At 42.8% G+C, this 27,751-nt stretch overlaps 1 protein-coding gene across 1 annotated transcript in view; it reads left to right on the top strand.

Annotated features, from left to right (window-relative positions):
• The window catches only part of LOC110192282 (acid-sensing ion channel 2-like), a 358,620-nt gene that overhangs the window by 197,088 nt on the left and 133,781 nt on the right, over nt 1-27,751 (top strand). Inside the window, exon 2 of the mRNA XM_020963360.2 lies at nt 26,314-26,464. Coding sequence (XP_020819019.1) covers nt 26,314-26,464 — 151 coding nt within the window. The remainder of the gene's footprint in view (nt 1-26,313; nt 26,465-27,751) is intronic.

The following is a 27,751-nucleotide window of genomic DNA, read 5'->3' as shown; positions in this document are numbered from 1 at the left end:
CTTCCTGGATCACTGTCTCTCTACAGTTAATCTCCACACTCTTCTTCACCAGGATGTTAGCCTGAAGACAACAGTAGCTTATCTGAAAAAGATCTGGAGGATTTAGTGGACTCCAAGCTCAACATGTACCAGCAGCTAGAGATGGCAGCAAGGAAAACTAACATGATTTGGGGCTGCCTTGAGAAGTGTAGCCTTCCTGTGGTGGTGACTCTACTGTACTCTACCCTAATCATGGGCAGCTAGATAGAACACTGGGTTTGGAATCAGGAAGACTCATCTTTGTATTTTGTCGAGCCCTCTTTGAGGGGCTAGGGTGGAATTCTGTTTGCCTCAGTTTCCTCCTCCGTAAAATGAGCTGGAGAAGGAAACAGCAAACCATTCCAGTATCTTTGCCAAGAAAACCTCAAATGCAGTCATGTAGAGTCAGACACGAGTGAAACAACTGAACAACAAAAATTCAGAATGAGAGTGATTCACACCTGCAGAAAGCAGAACTGAGATTTAAACCCAGGCCTCTTGACTCTGAGTTGTTGATTCTTTTTTTAGTTTTCCTGCAGCAAAATACTCTCGATCTTCCCGAGGCTGGACTCTAACAATGTCACCTTTCAGCTCAGAATCTTTCATTGGCTTCCCATTGTTAATAGGATCAAATGCCAGCTCCTTAGCATGGCATGTAAGGCCTTCCCTGAACTAGTTGCCCCTCTTCCGTCTGTTTTATTCCAAGCACTGTCCTAGGCACTAGTGATAGAAACAGAAAGAAGAAAACAATGCCTTCTCTCGAGGAGCTCAGCACTGTCCTAGGCACTAGTGATAGAAACACAAAGAATAAAACAATGCCTACTCTCCAGCAGCTCACCTTCTAATGGGGTAGGCATTGCCATTCAGGACAGGCAGCTGTTCCTCAGCTTCATCATGCTATCTCCCACCTTTGTTCATTTACATGGTCTGTGCCCCATGCCTGATTGTGCTCTTTTCACCTCCCCTGGCTAAAATATTACTCATTCTTCAACACCCAGATCAAGGAATTGGAAGTGTCGTGGATCTGGTGGACTACCTGTGTGATCCTAGGTAAGCTTCCTAATCTCCTAAATAAGAACATATAGTTGGTGTCATAAGGGACCTTAGAAGTATAGTTGTTGTTGTCAGTCAGTTGTTTCCTTCTATTTGTGACTCCGTTTGGGGTTTTCTTGGTGAAGGTACTGGAGTGGTTTGCCATTTCCTTCTCTAGTTCATTTTACAGATGAGAAAAACTGAGGCCTGTTGAGTGACCGGCCCAGGGTCACACAGCTACTAAATGTCTGAGGCTGGATTTGATCTCAGGTATTCCTGACTCTAGGGCCTGTGCTCTATCCACTGTACCACCTAGCTGCCCCTCAGAAGCATGGGGTCACCATCTAATCCAATAGTATCATTTTATTTTACAGATAAGGAAACTAAAGCCCAGTAAGATTAAGTAGTAAATGAAAGTGGGGATTTGAACCCAAGTCTTCTGGGTTCAAATGCATCACTCTTTCCACCCCAGCCCCTCAAAGGGGGATCAGTTGGACACCATGACTGCCAAAGTCGTTCCTTAAGTCTGTGCTGCTGTGATCTTATTCTATGACCAGCTAAGTCCAATTCAACAGACTCCCATTAAGCCCCTACTATGTGCCAGGTCCATAGGCACAGCTAGTTCCCCGTTCTAATCCAAACTCTAGTAGCCTCTCTGTTTAGTCACTCATCTTTATGACCTCAGTATAAGCAAACCTTGTTTTATTCAGTAAATGTACCATGAAAGAAAAAAATTAGGGGGAGGGATCAGCAGATTTATGATTATATCAGTCTGGGGAACTCTAGATGAGGAAATCAATGCAAATCTGACTAATAGTTAGAAAGTTGCTTGTAGCATTGAGAGAATTAAGTGACTTGCCCAAGGTCACACAGTCAGTTCGGGTCAGAAGCAAGACTTGAATCCAGGTTTTTCCGATCCATTGGCTGGCTCTGGATCTAGGCTCCCATACTGCCTCTCCATCAATTGTTGCCAGTCAATTACATTTTTTAGTTGAAATTCTATTCATGGAATGCTATTTGTACATATAGCAGCTATCCAAAGAAGCAATCCCTTCATTTCTTTTTAAAACAAATTTTATTGATCTTTTGTTTTTTATATCTCCTAAATTTCTCCACATATCTTTCCCCCTTCCTTTGTTCACAAAGTCATCTGTTATTACAAAGACTTTAAAAGAAAGAAAGGAAGAAAAAAATCAGACATTCAATACACTGCGGGGGGGGGCGGGGGGGGAATCTGACAATATATGAAATGCTCCATACCAGAAAAGTCTTCCTTCTTTTCTAATGACATTCCAAGTGCCTGAGCTTCCAATACAAGGTTTCTCTGCCCAGCCTTCTCCCTTCTTCCTCACCTCAACCAGACTCTTTCTATGTCATAGCTAATGCTCTGTAATCAAACACTTAAATGTCCCAATGGAATTGCTATTTAAAGGCATCTTCCAGGCATCCTTTGGCAAGCCAAAAAATCCTTTCCTAATGCAAAGGATCTCCCTTCCTCCCCAACCCCAAGTCCTCTGTTTTGTAAATTCAAGCTTGTTTCTTTCTTGTCTTTGCGAAATGGTGCACACGTATAATTTCTAGTATAAAGACGAAATATGAGAATTGCAAGACTATGCTGTTAGATGAATGTTCTTTCTGTCTCTGAAGGACCCGGCCCTCCCTGCCCCTTTTACTCTCAGGCCTTCTCTGGAATTTTCTTTGTCATCCTGCTGTGTGTCTGGCTCTGATTCCTCTACCCTGCCCTATTTAGTGACTTCCACTTACATTCTCCAACGCATCATTGAGCTCCTGATTCACGGCACCAGGCGGGTGTGTTGTTGTGCTTCGGTCCCTGTGGAAATGAGAAAGCTCCCGCTTGCATTCTGCTGGGTTGGTGCTGTTTGAAGAGTGCAAGAGCAAACATTCATTCTTCCCAGTCTGCCCAAATTGCTCCTTTGGAAACAGAAGAGCATAAACAGAGCCCACTCAGCCTTCCTTTCAGAAGGTGGCCACAGATGGGAAGCACGCTGGAGTTGGAATCAGGAAGACTGAGGTTCACATCCCGCTTCTGACACAGTGTGATCACGGACAAGTAACTTCATCTCCCTAAGGCTCAGATTTGTCATTGTTCAGTCATAGCTGACTCTTCATGACCCCCATTTGGGGTTTTCTTGGCAGAGATACTGGAGTGGTTTGCCATTTCCTTCTCCAGCTCATTTAACAGATGAGGAAACTGAGGCAATCAAGGTTAAGGGACTTGCCCAGGGTCACACAGCTAGTAAGTATCTGAGGCCAGATTTGAACTCATAGAAGACTAGTCTTCCTTATTCCAAGTCCAGTGCTCTATTCAGTTTCACCTAGCTCCCCCAACTAAAGCCCAGTTTACTCATCTGTGAAATGAGGAGGTTGTACTAGATGATTCTAAGGAGTCCTTCAGTTCTAAATCCATGATCTGCCCTCAAAAGCATGCTTGGCCAAAAGCATGAAAGTTACCTGTAGGATTTGGTTCAGTAGAGAGCACAATAAGAAGAATCAGGAGTCCTAGGTTCAAATCCCAGCTTTGACACCTTTGTGACCTTGGGTCAGTCACTGAAACTATTCTGGGCTTTAGCTTCTTGCTCAGCAAATGAAGAAGCTGGAGTAGATAATCTCTGAGGTCCCTTCCTCCTTTAAATCTGTGAGCTTATGATCCTACTCCTGAAGTTCCTTCTTATCTCTGTATTCCAATATTTTGTTGGTTCATTAATCCTCTCCTTTTCTATTTTTGTTTGGCTACGCAATGAGGTTAAGTGACTTGCCCAGGGTCACACAGCTAATAAATGTCAAGTGTCTGAGGCCGGATTTGAACTCAGGTCCTCCTGACACCAGAGCCAGTGCTCTATCCACTACACCATTTAGCTGCCCCCTCCTTATCTCTAAAGGGAAGAATCCGTCACTGGGTGGAGAGAGCTGCAGTTCTGAGACCAGCTCAGTAAGGTCAAATAGGGTTTCTTACTTTGATTATACCTCTTGGTGCAGAGACTCACAACCTTCTATTCCCCTTCCTTTTCTACCCAGTAGTCATCAGAAGTATCCTCAATTACTAAACTGAACATTGGAAATAGATGGGAACTTAAGAGGTCACCAAGCCCAACTGCCTCATTTTCCAGAGAAGGGAACTGAGGTCCAGAGAAACAAAATGACTAAACTAAGGTCACGCGGCCAGTTAATGGCAGAGTCCATGTAAAGACTCATGCCTCCTGGCTTCCAGTTCAATGTTCCTTTTCATTAAGACCATATCTGGAGAAACAACCATGTCAAAATCAAAGATCTTTTCTAATATTGAATGATTCCTCAGAAATGTGTGGCCCACTGCTCTTCCCCTCTTCCTGCTTGCTCCCCCTTCCTCTATCTGCCTCAAGTCTCTTTTGTTCATCCATACATCAGGAAGTTAGTTTGTTTTTTCTTGTGTGGATAAATTGAATGGATGAATGGATGCATGCATGCATAGATGGATGGATGGATGGATGAAAAACATTTATTAAGTGCTTACTACGTGTCATCCTAAGCCCCACAATAAATCCTCAGTTGTGTATTAAAGGGCTACAGGGGTCATCATCACACACTAGGATGATGAGGTCCCCATAGATGCCTACAGCAAGAAAGATGTGGGTCAGGATCTGCGACCACAAAGCTCACTCTCCCCTATGCCTCTAGACCTCAGCAAGGTTAATGAGAAGAAATATGAATGATTTGTGAGGTTCAAGCTTCTTGTTGTTAGGACCTACCATTGTAGCAGTGTTCTGTCCTGAGAGGAAAGAGAGTAATGTAAAACCAAGCGCAGACATCTAAAGAGCAAGGGAGTCATGGAGCTAGTTCTCAGTCTATTATTATATCTTCAGTGTGAGTATTTTACACTTTGGAAATCAATAAGTAAAGGCTATAAATCAGGGCTCGATTTTTTGTTTTACTGATTGTCCTAACTTAATAAAGTGATAGAAGAATGTTAATAATGCAAATTAAACTTAAAAATGTGCCCTGAGCACATTTTGATGGGGGGGGGGGGACTAGTTGTTAAATATTTACCAGCAGACTTCTGCTTAGGCATCACTATTGAGAAATTTACACACACCTAATGGAATCATAGTACTTCAGAGCAGGCAGGGACCTTCAGGGTCATCTTATTCAACCCTGCACTGAAGCAAAAATCCTCTCCATAGTATCCTGGGATAGGTCAATCAATCAACAAACATATATTACATTGGCATTGGCAGTGCTAGGCACAGCACTAGGCATTGGGGGCACAAATACAAAAATGAAACAATCCTGGTCCTCAAGGAAATTACATTCTATTGGTGGAGACAATGTGTGTCTATGTGTATTATATATTTGTGTGTGTGTGTGTGTGTGTGTGTGTGTGTGTGTGTGTGTGTGTGTATAGGTATATACATGAAAGATGAAAAATAAATACAAGATAATTGTGATTGAGAGTGGGAGGGATTAGGAAAAGCCTTATGTCGAAAATGAAATTTGAGCTGAACTTTGAAGGAAATTAGGGATTCTAAGAGATTGAGGTGCAGAGAATTAAAAATTTTAGGGCTTAAAGAGACCTTACAGGTCAGATGGCCCCACACAGAAATCTCCTCTGGGAACACCAGAATGCGGTTTGTTATGTCTCATCACCCCCTTCATTTTATAGAAGACTTAAATCTCAGAGAGAGGGGGTTTCATAAGTTCTACAAGCATTTATGAAGCACCTACTATGTGCTGGGTACTGTTCTAGGTGAAGGGGATAGAAAGACAAAAATGAGACTGGCCTCAAGAAGTTTCCATTCCACTCAGGGGATGCCATATATTTACAGTTACAAATATGCAAAGTAAATCCAGGAGGAAGAGAACATTGACAACTGTAGGAACAGGAAAGACTTCATGTGAGAGGTCACAGCTGAGCTGAACCATGATGGAAGTCAGGAAAATTACAAGAAGAAGAAAGGAGAAGAAAATGCCCTCCAGTCATGGGATAGCCCATGAAAAGGCACAGAACTAGGAGAACACCTAATAGGACAGTGACTTAAACTTAGGGCGGAGTAATATGAAAGCAGTGGAGAGTTAAAAATGCCAACTGAGGAGTTCACATTATTTCTTAGGGCAATAAAGAGCTACTGAAATTTTTTGAGTAGGGGGATGATGTTATCAGGCATGTATCTTGGATCAAAAATCTACCACCAGGCAATTTCCATTTATTAATCCTATCTGTGCCCTCCTGATCTCTTGTACCTGACATTTATCTGAAAATAATCACTACCTCCCAATCATATCTTTTATTTTTCAAGCTTAACATCCCTAGGCCTTTCAATAATTCTTTCTCCATTTCATCAAAGCAAGATTTGGCTCCTGGTTCTAAGTAATAGAATCTAGTCTTCAAGAAGCTGTGATTTAATCTGACAAGTCTCTTCCCAACCATGTCCAACCATGGGGCCATGAAGTTGTCGAGATTTGCTGTAAGGAATCTTGCCTGTCACTGAGAATTCCTCACTTTAGGAATGCTAGAATATCATAGCTGTATTGTAGACTTCATGAAATCTCTGTGTCCCTAAGTTGTGTACAAGTGACCTTTTTCATAAAATAAACATAAATTATGTGTCACTAGGGCTTGAATATGACCAATGGACAAAGTTCACTCTTGGGATCTCCTCTCAAAATGATCTCTGTTGTTTGTACTTGTTTTCAATCAGAAGTCTCAGTCTGGCTTGTAGCTCTCATCTAATCCCTTTGCAAGCATCAGCTTCCCCAGTTTTCACCAAGCACACGTTTATTACTGATATATAAGCCTCTGCTCAAAGCTTTGGATGCCCTTATATCCTTGGACGTTTTTACAGCTCCTGCGACTACAAGAGAGAAAAGGCTGCCTGAGTCTTTTTTTACACTTAGATTCTTTTGGGATCTTCTTGATGTGAATCTTTTTAGTGAATCCTGACCACACAAATCACAGAATTTTAGATTAGAAAGGAATCTCCATTCTTCCTCTCCTCCATCCTCCCTCAGGTCTAATGACACTAAAGTAGGTTGCTATGGAACACGTGGTGGATTCTTTTATAAAGCAAAATGCCCTTTTGGCCATGAAATTAATTACTTCCTGAGCAGAACCAAGAGAACATTGTATACAATAACAGCCATATTGTGCAATGACTAATATTGATAAACTTAACCCTTCCCAGCAATACAAGGATCTAAGACATCTCCAAAGGCCTCGTGATGGAAAATGCTATCCACATCCAAAGAAAGAACTATGGAGTTTGAATGCAGATAGAAGCATACTATTAGGTTTTTTTTCTGTTGTGTTTTGTTTCCTCTTTCTAGTGGTTCCTCCTATTGCTTCTAACTCTTACTTACAACATCACTTATGTGAAAATATATTTAATAGGAATGTATATGTATAGCCTGTATCAGATTGTGCACCATCTTGGGGAGGTGGCAGGGAGGAAGGGGGAGAAAAATTTTAAACTCAAAAGCATATGGAAGTGATTGTTGATAAATCAAAATAAATTTTAAAAAATTTTTAAAAATATTAAATGGGACTAGGCAAATGGCAAAAAAGAAAAAAAGAAAGAAATTACTTCCTAATATCTACTGTGGCAGCTAGGTGATGCAGTGGATAGAGCACCAGGCCTGGAGTCAGGGGGACCTGAGTTCAAATCCAGCCTCAGACACATACTAGCTGTATGACCCTGGGCAAGTCACTTAACCCTGTTTGCCTCAGTTTCCTTATCTGTAAAATGATCTGGAAAATAAAATGGTGAACCACTCTAGTATCTCGGCCAAGAAAACACCAAATGGAGTTACAAAGAGTTGAACACAGCCAAAGGAACTGAACAACAAGAAGATATATCAACTGTGAAAGTTTGGATTTCCCTCGTGTTCTGTTGAGTCCACAGCCTTCCTGAGATGGCCTAGACAGGAGGTCATATGGTTGATACAGGCCCAGAAATACTGAGTAGAGGCTGTCATGAAATACGAGAGCTTTGTATAGATAGGTTGAGTCATACAGTCAGCTACTGCATACTCAGGATCTTGTCTCCAGCTCTGACACTGAACTCCCAGACTGAACCTCTTCTCCTGTAATTGACTGCCCACTCATCACAGCCCCTGGACTTTGGCCTGGTACTGACCAGTCCTAGGCTTTTGGTATATGTTTCTGGCCTCTGTATTAAGAGCTCATTCCTCTTCCCTAGAGGTGTTGCCCTTCCACTACCCACAGGACAAGCAATAATGGGAATTTCCTAGGGAGAAATAGGCAAGTCTCTTGTTTTGTTAAAGTATACTAGTTATGCTTGCCATTTTGACCAGTGTATATGAACTTTGAACTTGAACCACAGAGTGATCTTGAACCTCCTTTGAATTTGTCCACAGAGCTAACTTTGTGACAAGGTACCTTTGAAACTCCATCGTTTCAATTTTAAAGTACTGGTCCATCCAATACCACAGATTTCAAGCATAAGCTCATAGGATATTGAACTAAAAGGAACTTTAAAGATGATCTTATCCAATCTCCTTATTCACTTTGGAGGAAAGTGAAACCCAGGGTAGGGAAAGGGACTTGGGTAAAGTCACCCGGGCCCTAAGGAAGAGAGCCAAGATCCCAGCCTAGGTATGTCCTGGCTTTGATTCTAGTGTTCTTTGCACTATTCCTGTGTCTCCTGCCTGCTAAATATCACCCACACAAAGGTTCCTCTTTGTGCTCCTCTGGCATCCTGGTTTCATCCCTTCCCTCCAACTTGTAGGTAATTAGTGCCCAGGGGAAATCACCCAGTAACGTAGCAATTTGCTTAATTTATGTTTAGTCACATTGGAAGTGCTCAGAATGCAGCCATTAGAGTTTATTCGGTTGCTTTGAGAATATTAGTGTGTTTTTCTTTTTTAATACCCACTCTACCAGGTTTGAATTGCAGTTATTTCCATTGATGTGATTTATAACACCACTCAGGACCCTCCTTAATGACTACTCAGTCTGCAGACAAACTCTTGCTCAAGCCTACCATGGAAAGGAGGGAACGGGCTATTGCCCAAAATTGAAAATTGTTGACACCTGTTGGGAAATGAAAGGATTCACCCCACAGGTGTGTGTTGGGGGAAAGGGAGGCAAGAATTGTGCCAATGATGTTGGACCAGGAGAGGAGCCCGTGTGTCTGAGTTTAGGCACATCTGTCTGGAAATTCAATTGACTGTTTATTACAAGCAGAAAAAGAAAAGCATGTCCAGGTGGAAGAAAGGTTTTGGAAGTAAAGGAGTTTAGAAAGTGTAGATTTACTCCTGACAAGCCATCGATTCTTTAGTTCACTGGTAAGAAGAAAGACAAACAGGCATCTGGGGTCCTGGATGGCTCTGTCTTAGAAAAGTAATGATATAAATGGGAACATAACTCTCTCCCCCTCTGGCAGCATCTAAGGAGCTGAGGCAAATTCTCATTTAAACTGTGGCTACATTTTCCAAATATCTCCCCTGCCTCGAAGGGAAGAGTGAGTGTCCCTCACCAGAAATACTCTCAGTCTCTTGGTCTGCATCTGTGTTTCTGTTTGTCTCTTCTCTCCACTTCTCTTGGTCTCTCTCTATATGTATTCTCTCTCTCAACCCTCTGTTCTCTCTTCAACTATGTCTCCTCTCTGTCTTTCTCTGTTTCTGTTTCTCTGTCTCTGTGTCTCTCTCTCCACCTCTCTGTCTGTCTGTCTCCCCTTTCTCTGTCTGTCTCTCTCTCTGTGTCTCTCTCTGTCTCTCTGTCTCTGTCTCTGTCTCTGTCTCTGTCTCTGTCTCTCTCTCTCTCTCTCTCTCTTTCTCTCTCTCTCTCTCTCTCTCTCTCTCTCTGTCTGTCTGTCTCTTTCTCTCTTTCTCTCTCTGTCTCTCTCTCCCTTTTTCCTGGCATTCCTCTGTCAGGGAAATGGAGATCAGCTCCATGGTTGGAAATCTCATTCCTGACAACTAGATGACTTTGCCTAAGTGACACCATCAGTCTTTACTTGCTACAGTCTCCAGAGTAAAGTCATCAGTGATGGACTCCTGCCCTCTCCCAACTCTGAATATTGGTGTCTACTAACTAACTAGCTACACCATACATAAAGATAAACACCTGATCAACATGAATAACTATTCAGGGATCTCCTTTGAAGTGGGGCAGGGAAGGGAGTCTAATTTTATTGGTACAGGGCAGGGGTCTTGGTACAGGCCTTGAGGCCACAGGTTCCCCACCCCTGGTACAGGGGATTCTCAGTAAGGAAACTCCCTCTACCAATGAAAGGCAGCAACATATAGTCTTGGAGACTTGCCTGGGTGCTCTTAGAGATTAAGTAAATTGCCCAGGATCATGGTCACACAGCCAGTGTGTGTCAGAGGTAGTATTCAAACACAGTTCTTTTTTTTTTCAAACCCAGTTCTTCCTGGCTTAAATCAATTCTCTGTCCAGGACTCTACCACTTCCTCTTAGCATGCTCTGCATTAAGGAAACATAGAATAGGAAAAATCCAGATTTTAAAAGCTGGTTTATCAAGGAATCCTTTCTCTCATTTCAAAAGAATTAGGCAAAGGGTTTTTGAAGGATTCCTTTGAGTCCCATCTCAGCACCCTGCACTTAAGCCATGGCTCTGAGAGAGTTAACTCCTGGCCCAAAAAGCTCAGGGGTCAAAGAAACTTAAAGCTAAAATGATTAGGAACCACTGAAATGGGAGGTAACCAGAAATGAAGATGAAACATCTCCGAGTTGATTGTGGAAATCAATGAGAAAATGGGATCTGATTTACAAATAATTCAATTTCCAGGCAGCTTTTCAGGAACAAATCTAATGCACAAAGCAAAGTGTGCCAGCATTGAACTGCTGACATTCTGGTCCCACCTCATAGCCAGCTAATTCGGGTTGCCCACGCCCTATACACAGGATACAAAAACATTTCTGCATTCCACTTTGGTTTGTAGTATGTAACCAGCACTTGCTTTCATTTCTGGTGAGTTCTAGTGAGTTTTGAGTGGCATAGAAATGGCCAGGAAGCAGAAGATTGTATTTGCTTGACTCTCATCCCCTGATTTTCTCTGTCTCACCCATCCTCTTTCTCCTGGAAATTTAGTGCCCTCTTAACAAGGTTGCCTGGTTTGAACCCATCCCTCAGGCAGCATTCCCAGCAATGACAGCCAAGGAGTAAGCTCAGTTGACATGATTCAGATAATTGGCACTGTGCCAAACCTGATCTTGTCACTAATATAACTGCTTGCTCCCCATCCTTTCTGGGGGTACTCAAGCAACCAAGCTATTTACCTCTGCCAAGGTAAATATCCAGAAACACCACATATACACACATGCCTCATCAAATCCAGACCAAAAACATTTATTAATCATCTACTCTGTGAGAGACTGAATACTCAGTGGGTAAAGAGCTAGGCTGAGGGTCAGGGAAAACCCAGCTCAAGCTCTGCCTCTGATAAATACTGGCTGTAAGACCCTGGGAAAGTCATTTAACCTCTTAGTTCCCCAAACCATATCTCTAACACTGTTCATTGCAGAGAAGCTGCTGATCTATGTTGGCAGAGGTAATTCTCACCCAGAGCTCACCACACAGTGGAGACCATAGGTTTACACCACACACCAATCACCCACCACAAATAAATGCACAAGACAAAACATAATCAATCATTGCCTTCCGAAGCACTTACATACCCCTAGGGGTATTCAATGTGTATACTGCTAATGCTTTGCTCAGAGACCACTAACAGCCAAGAGAGTCATGAAAGAGGAGTTGAGCCTTGAAGGAACTGTGAGGACAGGAGGTCCAAGGCAGGGCTACCAGGGTTTTCCTTTTCTTTTCCAGCAATCCCTCGCTCCTCTTATGTAGTATGGTGAACTGGACTCCAAGTGAGGAAGACCTAGGTTCAACTCCCACCTCAGATTCTTACTAAATGGGTAGCCCTGGGTAAGTCTATTGACTTCTTTGAACCTCAGTTTACTTATCTGTAAAATGGGATGGCAATGCCTATAGCACCTGCTTCATAGAGTCCTGAGGAACAGGTGATATAATGTTTGTAAGGAGCTTCGGCGAATACTTGAAGTGGATATCAGCGATGATCATGATGATCCCGTAGAAAGGCGTGTAGTAGATATTTAACAAATGTTTATTGAAAGAATGAACGAATGAAGGTTGTAGGACTATTTCTGCCCACAAAGGCATTGGGCTATTAGCAATATCTACGTATGTCTTCCTTCAATATAGCAGGAACATGTACACCACACTACACTAAACACGCAAATGCTTCTTCCCTAAGTCACTTAAGTTGAGAAATTGCAAATCACTGCAGTGGTAACTGAGACTCTGATTTGGATCCCCTGCAAGCAATCTGACATGCCTTCGCCATCCCACCTTCATGACCAACTCCAGGTTGGGTTCTGTCTGAGCCTTAGAAGGTAAGTCAGAGTATGCTGAGTGTCCCAAAAGTCTTGATGCAGTTTTAAGCTTTTCCAGCTAAGACTTTTGACCACCCTGTATAAAAAAAGAGCACTACATTTAGTCATCCCAAGTTTGATGCTTTATATTTGTATGCCCTTGGGTAAATCATTTCACATCCTTGGGCCTAAGTTTCCTCATCTATAAAATGAGTGGGGAGGCCTGAACTACATTATCTCTGAATTCTGAATTTATGATCTTCTGAATATCACGTAAAGTCGTGTTTGACAGGAGATGAGTATTTAAGATTTGGGGAAGATGAGAAAATTAATGTGAAAGATAATTCTTTCTCATAAGCTCAGCTCATAAGCTTTTCTTGACCCTTTGTGCCATAAATAATCAACAATCACCATCTCTTCCTCCTTCAAACTCCTGTGGCCCTTATTGTCTACACTACTCCTAGAGTCATAGTATATTAGAAGTAGAAGGTACCTTGAGCACCATCTACTCCCTCATTTTACAGAGGGAGAAACAGATGAGAACAGGGAAGGGGACATGATTTGTCCAAAGCCACACAGTCAGCAGATGGCACAGTTGGCACCATGCCAGCCAGATCTTTTTCACTCTGAGCCCAGTTTTCTTCCCATTTGATCAGCCCTTTACCTTTGGCCTTTGTCATATATTGATGACCAGTATTTACATATCTTATCTCCCTTAAATAGTAGGGACCATGTCACCTTCATTTTTGCATCCTTCATTGGGCCTAGTTCAATGGCTCACCTGTAATACTTTAATAAATACTGTTTGAATGAGAGAGAGAGAGAGAGAGAGAGAGAGAGAGAGAGAGAGAGAGAGAGAGAGAGAGAGAGAGGAGGGAGGGAGGGAGGGACATGACAGAGGAAAAGGGAAAAAGGAGTATTGGGATCTGGAAGGAAATGATGGGAAAGCAAAGGACTTGAAAGCTACCCTGTGATCATGTTGAGTTTCCAACACTTAGCAGAGAGATAGAGACATACAGAGAGATAGAGACAGACAAAGAGAGATTGGATAGAAAGAGCACTTAAGAAAAACAAGTCAATGAGAGTCCCAGTTCTGAACAGCGTAGGTTGAAGTTGGGGTCAGGGCAAAGCTGGAGGTGGAGGCTGACCAGTGAAGATATTGTAGTGAAACGTGTTCCATTTATTCACTGGATCAATCAGGCAAACAATCAATCATTTAGTCTATAGGCCAATCCATGCCAAATCTTTTGTTATGAAGAGCCATCACAGAAAAATGGAATCTTTCAGACTCGGAAGCTTCTAGGAGAAAGAGACTAATTGAGAGTATTGCAACCAAACATGCTACCTTCATTCATTCATTCATTCATTCATTCATTCAGTGCCTAATATGTTCTGGGCACTTTGCTGAATGCTGGGGAGAACACGTACATAAATATTTAAGCAAAGAATCAGGGGCTATGACTGTGGGAATGGAGGTTAAAGAGTCAGGCTGATGTGAAATAGGACAGAGGAAAGAGAAAGACTTATTGTTAGGATTTGGAAGGAGAATGATGGGAAAACAGAGAAGACTTGAAGGTTACCCTGTGATCATGTGGTGTTTCCAGCACTTAGCACAATGCCTGGCACATATAGGCAACTAATAAATGTTTACTGATTGAGTTTGGAGACCCAGAGGTGGTAATGGAGAAGCTTGGTATAGGAGAGGGTTGTGGTAGGTGATAATCAGTGTTAATTTAATATAGTTAGCAAGAAATCATAGTAGAGCTCCAGGGAACTGGTCTGTGTGGGTAGCAGCCCCTCAAAGAACAGGCCAATCTAAACCAAAGTCTTCCATGTGGCTAGTCTATCAAAGAGAAAATGAACTCTCCAGACTGGAAAGTATCTGGGGGGAAATGAATTCCCAATGAAATGAGAGTGTGTTGATTCTACCAGGAGATAAAATCCTTAGTAAGAACCTGAGACAGGAGCTTTCTTTGGCTCTGTGTGCAGTTACTTTGTCTGACCTTTTTTTAAAATTTTTTTACCAGCTTTTAGCAACAGTCTGCCTTGAGATTCTTCTCTATGTGGGCATCAACAATAACATCTGTTTTTCCTCTGTAAACACCATAAATAATCATTCTGTTTTTACCGATGCGTCACTTTCACTGCAGCCCTGCAAGATAACATGAAATTAATGATATGCTAAACAAGAATGCCCTCAGATGCTCAGTCTCCCTCCCTTCAGAAAGAGCGCTGGATCTGCAATCTGGAGACCTGGCTTAAACTCTCGGCTCTTTCACTGGCTGAGTCATTTGACCTCTTTCTGGGGCTTGGTTTACTCTGCTGTAAGATGAGGGGGTTCTGCTAGATCATGGGATCATAGATTTAGAACTAGAAAGGACTCTAGAGGCTGAGAAGTCCAACCCCTTCATTTCACAGAAGACGAAACTGAGGCTGGGAGAATTTGACTTGTCCAGGGCCACTCATACAGTGAATATCTTAAGGAAGATTTGAACTCCACTCTTACAGACTCCCAAGCACAGTGCTCTATGTACTGTTTCACCTAAGGTTCTTGCATCTCTAAACCTATTGATTCTATGATGTCCACACCAGCCCAGGCGAGTAAGATCCATTGTTGTTGTTCGGTCATGTCGAATTCTTCACGACCCCATTTGGGGTTTTCTTGGCAAAGATATTGGTTTGCCATTTCCTTCTCCAGCTCATTTGACAGGTGAGGAAACTGAGGCAAACAGGGTGAAGTGACTTGCCCAGGGTCACATAGCTAGTAAGTGTCTGAGGCTGGATTTGAAGTCAAGATGTCTTCCTGACACTCTATCCACTGTGCCACCTAACTGCCTAAAGAGCCATACGAGGACATCACTAAACAGATACACAAAGTGCAGCTGCAGAGAGTGTCACCCAGGGCCACTTTCCCTGACCCTGCCTTGCATCTACCACTCCCTTGCTTGGTACCTTATCTTTTTTTTGTATCATCACCACCCTTTCCCTAACCCCCACATTTAGAATTTTTAATTCTTGCGTGGCAGGCATTTGATTAATGTATGACTGGCAGGAAAGGAGGCCATTTTTCTTTAATTAATCAATTTCTCTTCAGGTAGTCCTCTTCCTAGAGTTTCATTCTAGAACTTTAGATGATAGTGGTATAGGGCAGGCAGGCAGCAGTCAAGAATTTGCTCTTAGAAACTTCTTAAGGCACAGAGATTTCAATTTGTGAGTCTGCTACTGCCACGTATTTTCATGAAATGAATGAATGAATGGGAAACCATTTATTCAGTGCTTACTATATGACCATACACACTTCTCATCCATTTCAGCACTACACATGACATCCTTGTAGAAGCAACTTCACATCTATTATCTCACTGTATTCTAACCACAATCCTATAAAATAGGTAAGAATGGTATATAAACCCATTTTGCAGATAAGGAAACTTCAGAGTCCCAGAATGAGCCTTGCCTAAATTAGTAACACAGTCAGGATTAGAATCCAGGTCTCTTGGCCAGTAATATAGCGCTCTTCATTATACTCAACTGCTTCCCTATAGTATTTGTGAATGCTTCTGAGGAATCCAAGGAGAGCCAGATTTAGGAGTATCAGACTTAATATTCTCAGCAAACATGGGGTGGAGGAACTTATCTGGGATAAGGCTCTTCTTCTACCCCATCAGCTGAGATGAACACCATCAAATCCATGAAGATTAAGGCAGCTTAATTCAACTCAGCTCAGTAAATAATGTATTAAGCCCCTTCTAGGTTTGAGGAACTGTCCTAGTTACTAAGGATACAAAGACAAAACCAGTACCTACCCTCGGAAATTTGGTATTCTACTCAAAACATGTACATAGTTAAATACAGATCACATGGGAGGAGGGAGGAGAGGACAATGAGAACCAGGGTAAACTGAAAATCTTCACATAGGAGGTAGCATCAGATCTGAACCTCAGTGGGAGTTAATGATTCTTCAAAATGAACGTGAGGAGGGAGTGAATTCCAGGGTGAGCTGGCATCAGCTGGACTTGACTCATAAGCTGGTGGTTAGGTAAATATTCCAAGTCATGGCTTGATTTCCTGTTTTGCTGATAGTCCAGACTTAAGTAGATTCAACTGGTGAGTGTTATGTATACATTTTTTTTGAGAGTTGACTGTTAATCATTTGCCAGCATATCCCGGAATGAATTCCTGGCACAGGGCTATCTTCAGTGGTGGTGTGCCCTGGTTGGACCAGCCCCAATCATGACGAGCTTCGTTGTGAAGATGGTGAAGTAGACAACTAGTTTCAGAGAAGCCATGAAAGTCTGGTTTTCCTCCTCCTTACCTCCCTGCTATTGGACTGGATGAGGCTCTAGCTGTTATAATTCTCATCAGGAGCTCATGTTTGTGTCTCTCTGAGGCATGCCACGAGGCAGCTAAGTGGCTCATTAGATAGAGTGCTGGGCCTACAGTAAGGAGTAGCTGAGTTCAAATCTAACCTCGGACACTTACCCTGGGCAAGTCACTTAACTTTGTTTGTCTCAGTTTCTTCATCTGTAAAATGAGCTGTGGAAGGAAATGTCAAACCACTCCAGTATCTTTGCCAAGAAAGCTCCAAATGGAGTCACAGGGAGTCAGACATGACTAATGAACAAAACAACAAAAAGGCATTTCATGAGGCAGCTAAATGGTGCAGTGGATAAAGCGTTGGGCCTGGAGTCAGAAAGACCTACATTCAAATCCAGCCTCATACACTTACTAGCTGTGTGACCCTGGGCAAGTCACCTCTCTCTGCCTTAATCCACTAGAAAAGGAAATGGAAAACCACTCTAACATCTTTGCCAGAAAAACTCCATGGACAGTATTAGCATGCTGTAGTCCATGTGGTAATGAAGAATCAGACGTGACTGAAAGACTGAATTGCAAGCCATTCCATGCACATGAACATAAAGTAGTTAGCATGTCACCTTGAATATAGAGTAGACAGCAATTCCATAGTGTTTTCACATTTGCAAAATACTTTCACATGTGTTATATCACTGTAATCCTCAAGACAACTCCCTGAGGTAGGTGCTATTATTATCCTCATTTTACAGATGGAGAAACTAAGGGTAAGAGAAGTTGTGACTTGCCCAGTGTTACACAGGCAGTAAGTGTCAGAGGCAGATTTCAAACTCAGGACTTCCTGATTCCCAGTTCAGCCCTTGCATCCATTATAATATCTAGCTGCCTCTGCTTCCCTTTTTACCCCAGAAAGAACATAATCAGGGCTCTCCAGGATGTTAAGGGTTTGGTTCAGACAGTCACATTTGAAAAGGATCATAAGATCACAGATCTAGACCTGACAGAGGCCATTTAGTCCAACCTCCTCATTTAACAGATGAAGAAACTGAGGCTGATCTGCTACATGGCAGACACCAAAGGTAACATTTGAACTCATGTTGCCTTGACTTTAGAGTCAGGTTCCACTATACAGTATTGCCTCTCCAAAGGGAGAATGAGCTGTCATATTTCCATTTGAAATTTTCAATAAGATGCAAACACTGCCCACCACCTTATGCCCAGGGAGCCTCCATTTCTAGCAGAATGATTACTAACAGTCTATGTCCCATTGCATAAGCTCCAGGCTAGCCTATGTTACAGGAAGTCCCAAGGAGTTGTCAGCAGTGCTCTGTCAGCAGCCAATGAGGCCTTTTGAATGGCTTTCCAAGGTAATGATTGGAGCTTTTCCAAAGGCTCCTTCTGTCTGCTTTAGTTATTTAGCAAAAGAACAATTGACTTACAAAGTATTTCCATTCATAAAAGGTGGAAAAAATCCACATAAGCTACCACTTCTCTTAGTGCTGTTTCCCAGCTTGAGGGGTGGGGGAGGCAGAGACAGGTCTCAGCTTTGTATCACCAGAGCCTCCCTCCTCCACCATCTGAGGACACCTGGCCCCCTGCCCAGTGTGGGACAGATATCTGGGCCAAAGACCTGGAGTAAAGCTGAACTCATCTTGGCTGACATGAGGAGCAATTCTGAAAAAGCAGGAAACAGTCTGAGCGACAGCAATGTCTTGGGGAGGAAGGGAGTTTGAAAACCAGTCTACAAATGTCCCCAGTCAGGCCTTGTCATTCCTTCTAATAATTCATTTGACTTGAGTGCATTCAAAAGCTTCTAAGTGGTGGTGACTTTTTCATATTAGTCACTAAATAAGTGCTTGTGGGCAGCTAGGTAGGACAGTGGACAGAGTGCTGGGTCTGGAGTCAGGAAGACCTGAGTTTGAATCTGCCCTCAAACTCTTTTTTTTTCCAGGCAATTGGGGTTAAGTGACTTGCCCAGGGTCCCACAGCTAGTGTCAAGTGTTTGGTCTGAGGCAGGATTTGAACTCAGGTCCTCCTGACTTCAGGGCCAGTGCTCTATCCACCGTACCACCTAGCTGCCCCATGGCCTCAGACTCTTATTAGCTGTGTGATCCTGAGCGAGTCACTTGACCCTGTTTGTCTCAGCTTCCTCTTCTATAAAACAAGCCAGAGAAGGTAATGGTAAACCACTCCAATATCTTTGCCAAGAAAACCCCAAATGGGGTCACAAAGAGCCATACATGACTGAAAAGCAATTCAAAAACAAGTGCTCGGACACTGAAAAGAACACTGGATTTAATATCAGAGAACTTGGGTTCAAATCCCAGCTATGTCACTCACTACCTTGGACAATTCTCTTAACTCTGTATCTCAGTTTCCAAATCTGTAAAATGGGGGTGGAGGGCGGACTAGGTATCCTGTAAGGTTACCTCCAGTTCTAGATCCATGCTCCTTTGGTGCTTGGGCAGTAGCAGCTAGACAAATATCTTGGTTGGGTTTAATTTGCCGCCTGCTCTTTTTGCCTTGTTTTTCATGGAAAAGAAAACAAATTAGCATCTTGGTGTTTAATGGAACCACATGATCAGTTTAGCCAAAGTTTCTTTCTCTTTTCAATTCTCTTGGACCTTGTTTGACCAGTGCAATGAAACAAACCAGAGAATGGTTGGATTCAGCTAACTGGTTATTTGGAAAGCCACCCTAGTAGAAACTACTTCAGCTTCACAAAGCTGAACTAATTGAGGGTAAAGCTTATTCAGAAATGAGTGGAAAATCTACATTTAGAGAGTTTTCAAAGAAACACAGTTTAGTTCCAACAAGTGTAGTATAGAAGAAAACTAAGAAAGTACTGCCTAGGTTGGGTCCATAGGACCCTGTTACAGAAATGAGTAGGAAAAGAAGAGGCTAAGTAGAGAAGTCTCATGATGGAGTAGAAGAGCCCTAGGCTAGAATTGATTACAGGAATTCAAAGGACCAGGGGGCAAATCCTGAATCTGTTACTGACTTAGCTCTATGATCTTGGGCAGGTCATCTTACCCCTCTCAGCCTCTATTTCCTCATCATGAAAGGGGTTTACACTAGGTAACTTCTAACATTCCTTCTGACTCAAAGCTTATGATTTCTAGTCCTTAGATTATGATCCTTACCCTAGATTGGGGTGAGAAGATTTGAAAGAGTTCAGAAGAAGGACAGGGAGGATCCCAGGTTGGTTCTCAAGGACAGAGTCCAAGCATCAAAGAGAATATAACTTGGGAGTGCATGAGACAATGATAATTGGTGAAAAGGGGAGCAGAGCTACTGCACCCTCATTTCGTTTCTATTTTCTTTTCCAAGGAGAAAGACCTTTTAATGAAAGTGGCTAATAGGAAGTAAATACCTCCCAATAAGTGAGGAGATAGTAAGAGAGCACCCCACTGTCTTTGACTAGTTAAGGTCACTTGGCCCAGATGAGCTGCCTTCTCAGATTGGCAGATGTAACTGTTAAGCCATTGTCAGTGATTCTGAAAAAGCTGTGGAAGAAGGTACTGCTAGATTGATGCAGGATGAAAGTTCCGATTTCAAAAGAGAATGGACTCAGCCATAGTGGTGTCACTCTAGTCTAGACCAACAGGGCTCACATGAAGAAAGAGAAAGCATCAGCAAGAGGGAAGCCTTCAAGAATGAGGTGGCACCAAACCTGAGCTTTGATGGAAGAGGAGAGCCCTGAGAAGGAGAGAAGAGGAGAGAGTACATTCCAGGCTTTTGTGGATGCATGGAAGTAAGAAATGTAGCCTAAAGTTGAGGCAATTACCAGTAAATGGTCAAGATCAGTATAAATGCAGAGCCAAGGCTGAAAGGGAGCCAACCCATGAAAGGTCTCAAATGCCAGGCTAAGGAGTTTGGTGTTTATCTTGGAGACAATAAGGAGGCACTAAAGGTTTTCAAGGAAGGGAGTGGAGTCATCTGACTTTTGTCTCAGGAAGGTGTTTGACAGTTGAATGAAGGATGGGTTTAAGAAGGTAAAAACTAGAAATAAGGAGAGTATTTAGGAGACTAGACTAGATTCCTAGTTAGTCAAGGTGCCAACTTGTCTTTTCTTCTGGATCTGTCTTGTCTGTAGAAATAGTCTAAATGCTTCAAGGCAGGCATCATGCTGAATACTTCTCTCTGTGGTCTAGCAGAGTGTTGGGCACATTTTAACTATTTTGAGTAGTGAGAGAGGGTTAAGTGACTATCTTAGGGTCACACAGCTAGTAAGTGTCAGATTTGAACTCAGGGTCTCCTGACTCCATGGCTGGCGCTTTATCTGCTGTGCCACCTAGCTGCTGCATAACTATGCTGATACTATGACAATAGAGCTCTCTCACTAGATATCTGTAAGCAAAAGATGAATGACGGTAAGTCAAAGATGTTGTAAAGGGATATTCTTATTTAAGCCCAGGTTGGCTCAGGTGGCCTTTGAGGTGCCTTCCATCTCCTGTCAAGATTCTGTGATTCTGTAACAGGTTCATGGCGATGATGGCAATAGTCAGGCTGGTGGTAGGATAGAACACTAATTCCTGTTGGTATTGTTGAGTAACATCCAACTTTTTGTGACCCCATTTAGGGTTTTCTTGGCAAAGATCCTAGAGTGCTTTGCCATTTCCTTCTCCAGCTAATTTGACAGATGCAGAAACTGAAGGAGTCAGGGTTAAGTGACTTGCCTAAGGTCACACAGCTGGGAAATATCTGGGGTTGGATTTGAACTCACAAAGATGAGTCTTCTGAATTCTATCCACTGTGCCACCTGGATGCCCCCAACACTAATTCCTAGGGTGCCTATAATTGGATCTACAACTCCTAAGAAGGAAAAATCCATTCCAGAATGCCTTCTGTTATGTTCATTCCTACTTCCTTTCCCTCCAGGGATGGGAAAAGCAGAATGGAAACAGAGTAGAAAGTGACCTCCCTAGCCTTCAGTTTCACCCTCTGTAAAATGAGGGAGCACAACTAAGTTCCCTTTCAGTTCTAAACCCCAGAATCCTGTAATCCTCAAGCACCTTCTAGCACTTTTTGGACCACTTTTCACACATCTCATTGTCTTTTATCAGAGTAGTTTTCCTCTCTTTTCCCCTCCCCCCACCCCAAATCAGATCACAGGCTTACGGCTGCAGAGCTAGAAGGAACCTTCAAGCTGAGTGGAACAGGGGAAATCATGATTGCTTTTCCCACCACCACCCCCTCCCAAGTCCTGTTGACATCATCTGTCAGAGTACATTGTGAAGGCTAAAGAATCTATGCTTCAGGGCAGCTTAGGCAGGGTGTCCTGCTCAGGTGACTTTGATTGATTTCCCATTTCCCTGCTCTTGGGTAGGGAGATGCCAATCAGCTAGGAGCCCAGAAATATGGCAGGGCAGAAGGGAGAGTGTTATCAGACAGTTAGAGCATATAGGACAAAAAAGGCCAGACCAGAAAAACCAACGAGTTTCATTTTTCTTCCTTGGGGTTCTAACACTATTTAAAAATAAAACCAAAAGATGTAATTTCTCTTGATCACCAAACACTTCATACCTTCTCCCTGGATCTGGAAAGTGAAGTTGGAATTGTACCATAATCTTTCCTCAAATGATGTGGACTATCACACACACACACACACACACACACACACACACACACACACACACACATACTCATACTGTCACGCATACAGTCACATACACTCACACTCACACACATACATACACATTCACACACATTTTCTCTCTCTCACACACACGCACACACACACACATACACTCACACTCACACTCACATATACACTCATACTCTCACACTCACATACAAACACATTCACACACACTTTCTCTCTCTCTCTCACGCACACACACACACACACACACACTCGCCATCTCCTCTCACACCCAGCCTTGACAGCCAGGATGAGTACTGATGGCATCAGAGAATATGGGGAAATTGCCAAAGAGGCAGGAAAAGTGTTGGCAGACCCCAGCCAAACAAGCAAATCCCAATGTCAGGCAGCATCTTTTTGCTCAGTGAGGCATTCTGGACTTAACTAAATTGTATTTTCTGGCTCTGGAGTGATAAGGCAGCAATCTGAAAAACATGTTACACTTATACATCAATAGAAGCGGCAGCTTGTCCAGTATTTTGTTGAAAGATAGCGTTGGGCATAAATAGCTCTCAGGACTTTGATGGCAGGAGAAAACCAGATTAATCCTCTGTGGGAGACCCAACCGTGAGGCTCTGAGGCGGGGGCTCCCAGGCAGGAAAACCAATGATGCTATTAAACAGAAATTCATTTTGCTTTCCCCAAACCCTTCTTTCTAGCCCGTGTAAAGAGGCTTCCGTTACTCTTCAGTACCTTTAGTCCCTTAAAGGATTATTTCCGCTACAGCAGGAATGGAGACACAAACAGAAATGTTTAAATAAAATTAAGTGGAATGCTGAGAAGGTGACAGGCTGGAGAAGAAGATTGGGAAGGGCGATAAGGAGGAGGGGAGGAAGCAGAATGACTCAGGCTGAATCTAAGCCAATGGTGTGGGGGCAGGCGGGGACCAAAAGGTCCAAGGTGAACAAGTTGGTAAGTTTTATTGATCCTACTTCCACAGGACGAATCCACCTTGCATCCATCCCCTTCTCTCCATTCACATGGGAGGGAAGGGAAATTCCCTCCCTCTCCTCACTCCCCACAGCTAAGGCAGCTACCATCTTTCTCCCCTGAACTATTGAAATAGCCTCCTAAATAGTTCCTCTCCTCTAGTCTCTTCTCCTCACAACTGCCAGCTTGACATTCCTAAAACATGGAACTAACCATGGCACTCCCCATCTCAAAAAAAAAAATTCCTTCTTATTCCTATTCAGTGGCTTTCTGTTCCCTCTAAGATTAAATGCAAATTACTCAGCCCAGAATTTATAGCTCTCTACAATCTGGGTACCACCTGCCTTCCAAATCGTATTTATTATTACTCACTTTTACACACTCTGTTCCACTCAGTGTAGCATAGTAGTTATTCCCTAAAGATGAAATTCCATCTCTCATCTCTGCATTTGCTTTTGTACAAATAGTCCCCCATATCTGCATCGTACTCCCTCCTCACCTCTACCTCTCAGAAGCCCTAGGTTCCTTTTAAGCTCCACTCAGGTGCCACACGCCATATAAGTACTTTCCTGATCTCCCCATAGGAACTCTCTCTCCTATTGTGCCCCCACTTGGAGATAGTGCCAGCTGACATCACCTGGACAGCTCAGTGATCCAGGACCTCTCAAGTTTACAAGTTAGCTGGCAAGACTAGAAACTAGAAAGATCCATCTCAGGATCACTATTTGGTCACCTGTGCTCAATGAAAGAAACACAAAGCAGAGGAATAGGCTAAGGACTTGAGCTCCAGTCTAAGGCAAGCACATGTACTTGTTCACATGTACATGTAGTTGCTACAGCGATGGGGTGAGCAGAGGGGAGAAAAGGGGGAAGAGAAATCTCTCTTCTGCTTTACCTCCCCCAACAGAAGTTCAAGGGGAGCTTGCAGAATCCTAACAATCTTGGAAAATAAGTGGGGGGAATAGTAGAAGTCATTTCTCCTTTTAACCCTAACTTAAGGGGTTGTTCTCATTCAGTCACTTTCATTCATTCATCTTTAACATAGTCCTTAGTAATAGGGACCATGGAAACCACACAGGAATCTCTGTTTACCCATAGTACCTGGTACATAGTAGGTCCTTAATAAATCTTTATTGACTGATTGTCTGGCTCCACATGCACTTTAGCAAGTAGCCCACCTAAAAGGGCCAGCATGCAGGCATACTCCCAATCAAGTTCCTTGGGATGGACCTAGCAAGACCCAACCCAACAGATACAGCATCAGTCTCTCTCACTTACCCCTACTTTGTGTATTTTGCTCCCCCAAGTAGTATGTAATCTCTTTGATCTCCCTTGAATAATGAGATTTGTTTTTGTATCCCCAATGCCTGGCATAATGCCTAACACATAGAAAGCTTAATAACCATTTGTTGAATTGGATTAAATTGAATTGTGGTGTGCTGCCCTCCACCACTACAGCTTCCTGAGATCTGTATCATCTACTCCTCTATTTCTAGGGGAAAGCACAGCTATAAGAGTCTAGTGGGGTGCTATTGTCCAGGATAGAGGCAATGAAGGCCTGAACACTTTCCCCATTTGTAAAATGAGTACTTAAAACCTATATTTCCCACCTACCTCACGAGATAGGAAAATGCTTCTTAAGCCTTAAAGCACTATTGAATTGTGAGATATTATATTCCTCATCTATAAAATGGAGATGGAGAGGTTAGACTAGGTCAATCAGTCAGTCAATATGCATTTATTAAGTACTTATTATATATCCCTCACTATTCTAATAGATGATCTCTATCTATTTCTATCTATTCATCCTTTCTGTCTCTAAAATTCTATTACCTCTAAACCATTCATCAAAGTAGGACCTTGAGAAGGACTTTTAGTAGCAAACTTTAATTCCCTTACTGTATATAATTACAATAAAACTTTATTTCTAGGACCCTGTGGTCTGAGGGGACTGGACTCGAATTATTGTTTCCTTTAAGTCAATGAATTTTTTTTCTGTAGTAAAAGATTGCATCTGGTTAGTTATGTTGCCAAAGATGTCTTGTAATAATAATTCATCTTAATGTGCAGTCCCCCTGCCCCACCCATACTCAGTTGTGAGCTCTTTGAGACTAAGTGCTGGATCTTATGGAAGGAAGGAAGAGAGGGAGGGAAGAAAGGAATTAAAGAAGCAAAGAAGGAAGGGAAGGAGGAAGAAAGTAGAGAGGGAGGGAGGAAATTAGCATTTACTAAATGCTTACTATATGCCAGGCATTGTGCTAAAGGAGTGTCATTAAGTACACCATGTTTTCAGAAGATTAGAGCATAGATTTAGGGATATAGGGTCATCTACATTTACAGTGGAAAATACTGAAGCCCAGAAATGGGAAGAGGTTTGTCCAGTGTTCTCAGCTCATAACTGCTGAAGTCAGAACAAGGAACTTGGCCAGCTCTTTCCAATGCCTGGTCCCACACGTTTTCCATGATAGCACTCTATCTCTTTGAAGAAGTCAGGTCCCATGATGAATTCTAAGGGAATGGCCAAATTCTTTGTTGTAGTAGAATTATTATTCAATTATTTTTCAAAATGCCTATACATCCATCAAGCCACAAGCATTTTATTAAGTACTTGCTGTGGGCCAAGAACTGTGCTTGGCTCTGGAAGTCATTCCCACCTTCAAGTGATGTGGGAACACCTGGGAGATGTTCCTTCCTCTAATGTAGGCCCCTATAACTTCAAGCCTTAGAGAGTCTCAGTATGTGTCTGAGGTGAGATCTGAACCTAGATCTCTGAATTCCAAATCCAGGCTTCTATCTGCCACGTCACACATGAGACTAGAGGGTGTTGACTTTGTTTGAAACCAGTAGCTATCAATCAAGATTGAAGGAGCGTAAAGGACTTTTTGGAGATTTACACTACAATAGACTTTATAAAAGATATGACCTGCCATTGAAATATCAGTGCCCAGAGACCTTTGAGAAGTCACTCATGCTCGCTGTCTCTCTCTTTTCTCTCTTCCAGGTGTTTACAAAATATGGGAAGTGTTATATGTTTAACTCAGGAGAAGACGGAAAACCTCTGCTCACTACAGTCAAGGGAGGAACAGGCAATGGGCTGGAGATCATGCTGGACATACAACAGGATGAGTACCTACCCATCTGGGGAGAAACAGGTAAAATGGATCTCTGGTTCCTTGTGGGGCAGAAATGTTCACTCACCTGGGAGGGGTAGACTTTTCCTTTGCTTGTCTTCAGATTTCTCAATCTGTCACATGGAATACTACCTTCCAACCAATGTTCTAGGACCGTTTGGCATAAATTAATGAGTGAATGAAACATTTATTGATCAAAGTATGATGCTGTGTTAGGGATACAAATGCAAAAGACAATCCTGCTTTCAATGGGGGAGAGAACACATAAAGAAGGTTTCTGCTGCAAGTCAGATGGGAAGGTCCTGTGCTTCTTAGGGTGCAGTAGCAAAGCAGATAGTAAGGCCCCTTCTTTAATGCCATTTCCACTGGTAAAATCATATCCATTTCTGATGTTGAATTCTGACAGTACCAAGGACATTGGTGGTGATTCTTGGGTCTTCAGTAGCTGTGGTTACAGTGTTACTAGACCCCAACTCCATGGAATTGCTTCCCAAGATGATCTACATATTAGGAGCAGGGCCAGTGGTGTAGGGGTGGGGAATGATACCACTTCCAGGATTTGGGGGTTTTCCTACCTTTTGGGGGCAGTTGGTCAGCAGTTGGCATTAGGGATGGTGAGGAAGGTGGAACCCTTCTCCATAGTGCATTCCTCTCAGTGGTAGCTGTATGGCCTGGTCTGGAAGCTGAAATCATGGTCTATGGGACATGGCTTTTCCCAAGACCCTGGGGTTCAGGGTGCTGGGCCCTGGGCTAGCTCCATCAGGGTCTTAATTGAGACAATTATCGAGGTGGTGCTTTGACTCACCTAGCATATGCCATCTCCTATTTCTCTCTCAGGTTGCCTTGATGCTTCAGTGAGGCTGGCTTGCCTATCCTCTAGGTGACCGGGGGTCAGCTATTGGTGGGGATGAGCATGCTCTAAACTTCCAAGACATGCACTATGAAGGGTATATTTCTTTGCTCATTTTTGCCAGCTTTTTAACCAGAATAGAAGATAGTAGAGGTGGTGGAAATCACAGTAGAGAAGGAAGAAGTGTGATGTTGGTCAGAGGATTGCTATAGAACTGGAAAATGTTAGTCCTGGAAAGCACATTAGAAGGCCAAACTCTTTGCTTTCGAGAAAGAGAAGTTGAGGCCCAAAGAAAAGAAGGTAACTTGCCCAAGCTCACTCATTTCCATGTTTCTGCAGTTTCCTGGGCTATCCAAGTAAGCCGCAGGGGAATGAAAATGATAAGCCTTTTGGCTGCCACTGATTCCCATCGGGCACATATAGATGCCACCAAAGAGTCTGTGGATTAGAGGAATCCT

The sequence above is a fragment of the Phascolarctos cinereus genome, unplaced genomic scaffold (assembly GCF_003287225.1).
Source record: "Phascolarctos cinereus isolate Bilbo 61053 unplaced genomic scaffold, phaCin_HiC Scaffold_5;HRSCAF=322, whole genome shotgun sequence".
Lineage (NCBI taxonomy): Eukaryota > Metazoa > Chordata > Mammalia > Diprotodontia > Phascolarctidae > Phascolarctos > Phascolarctos cinereus.
Note: the sequence above shows the minus strand (reverse complement) of the source record. Positions and strands in the feature narration are given on the sequence as shown.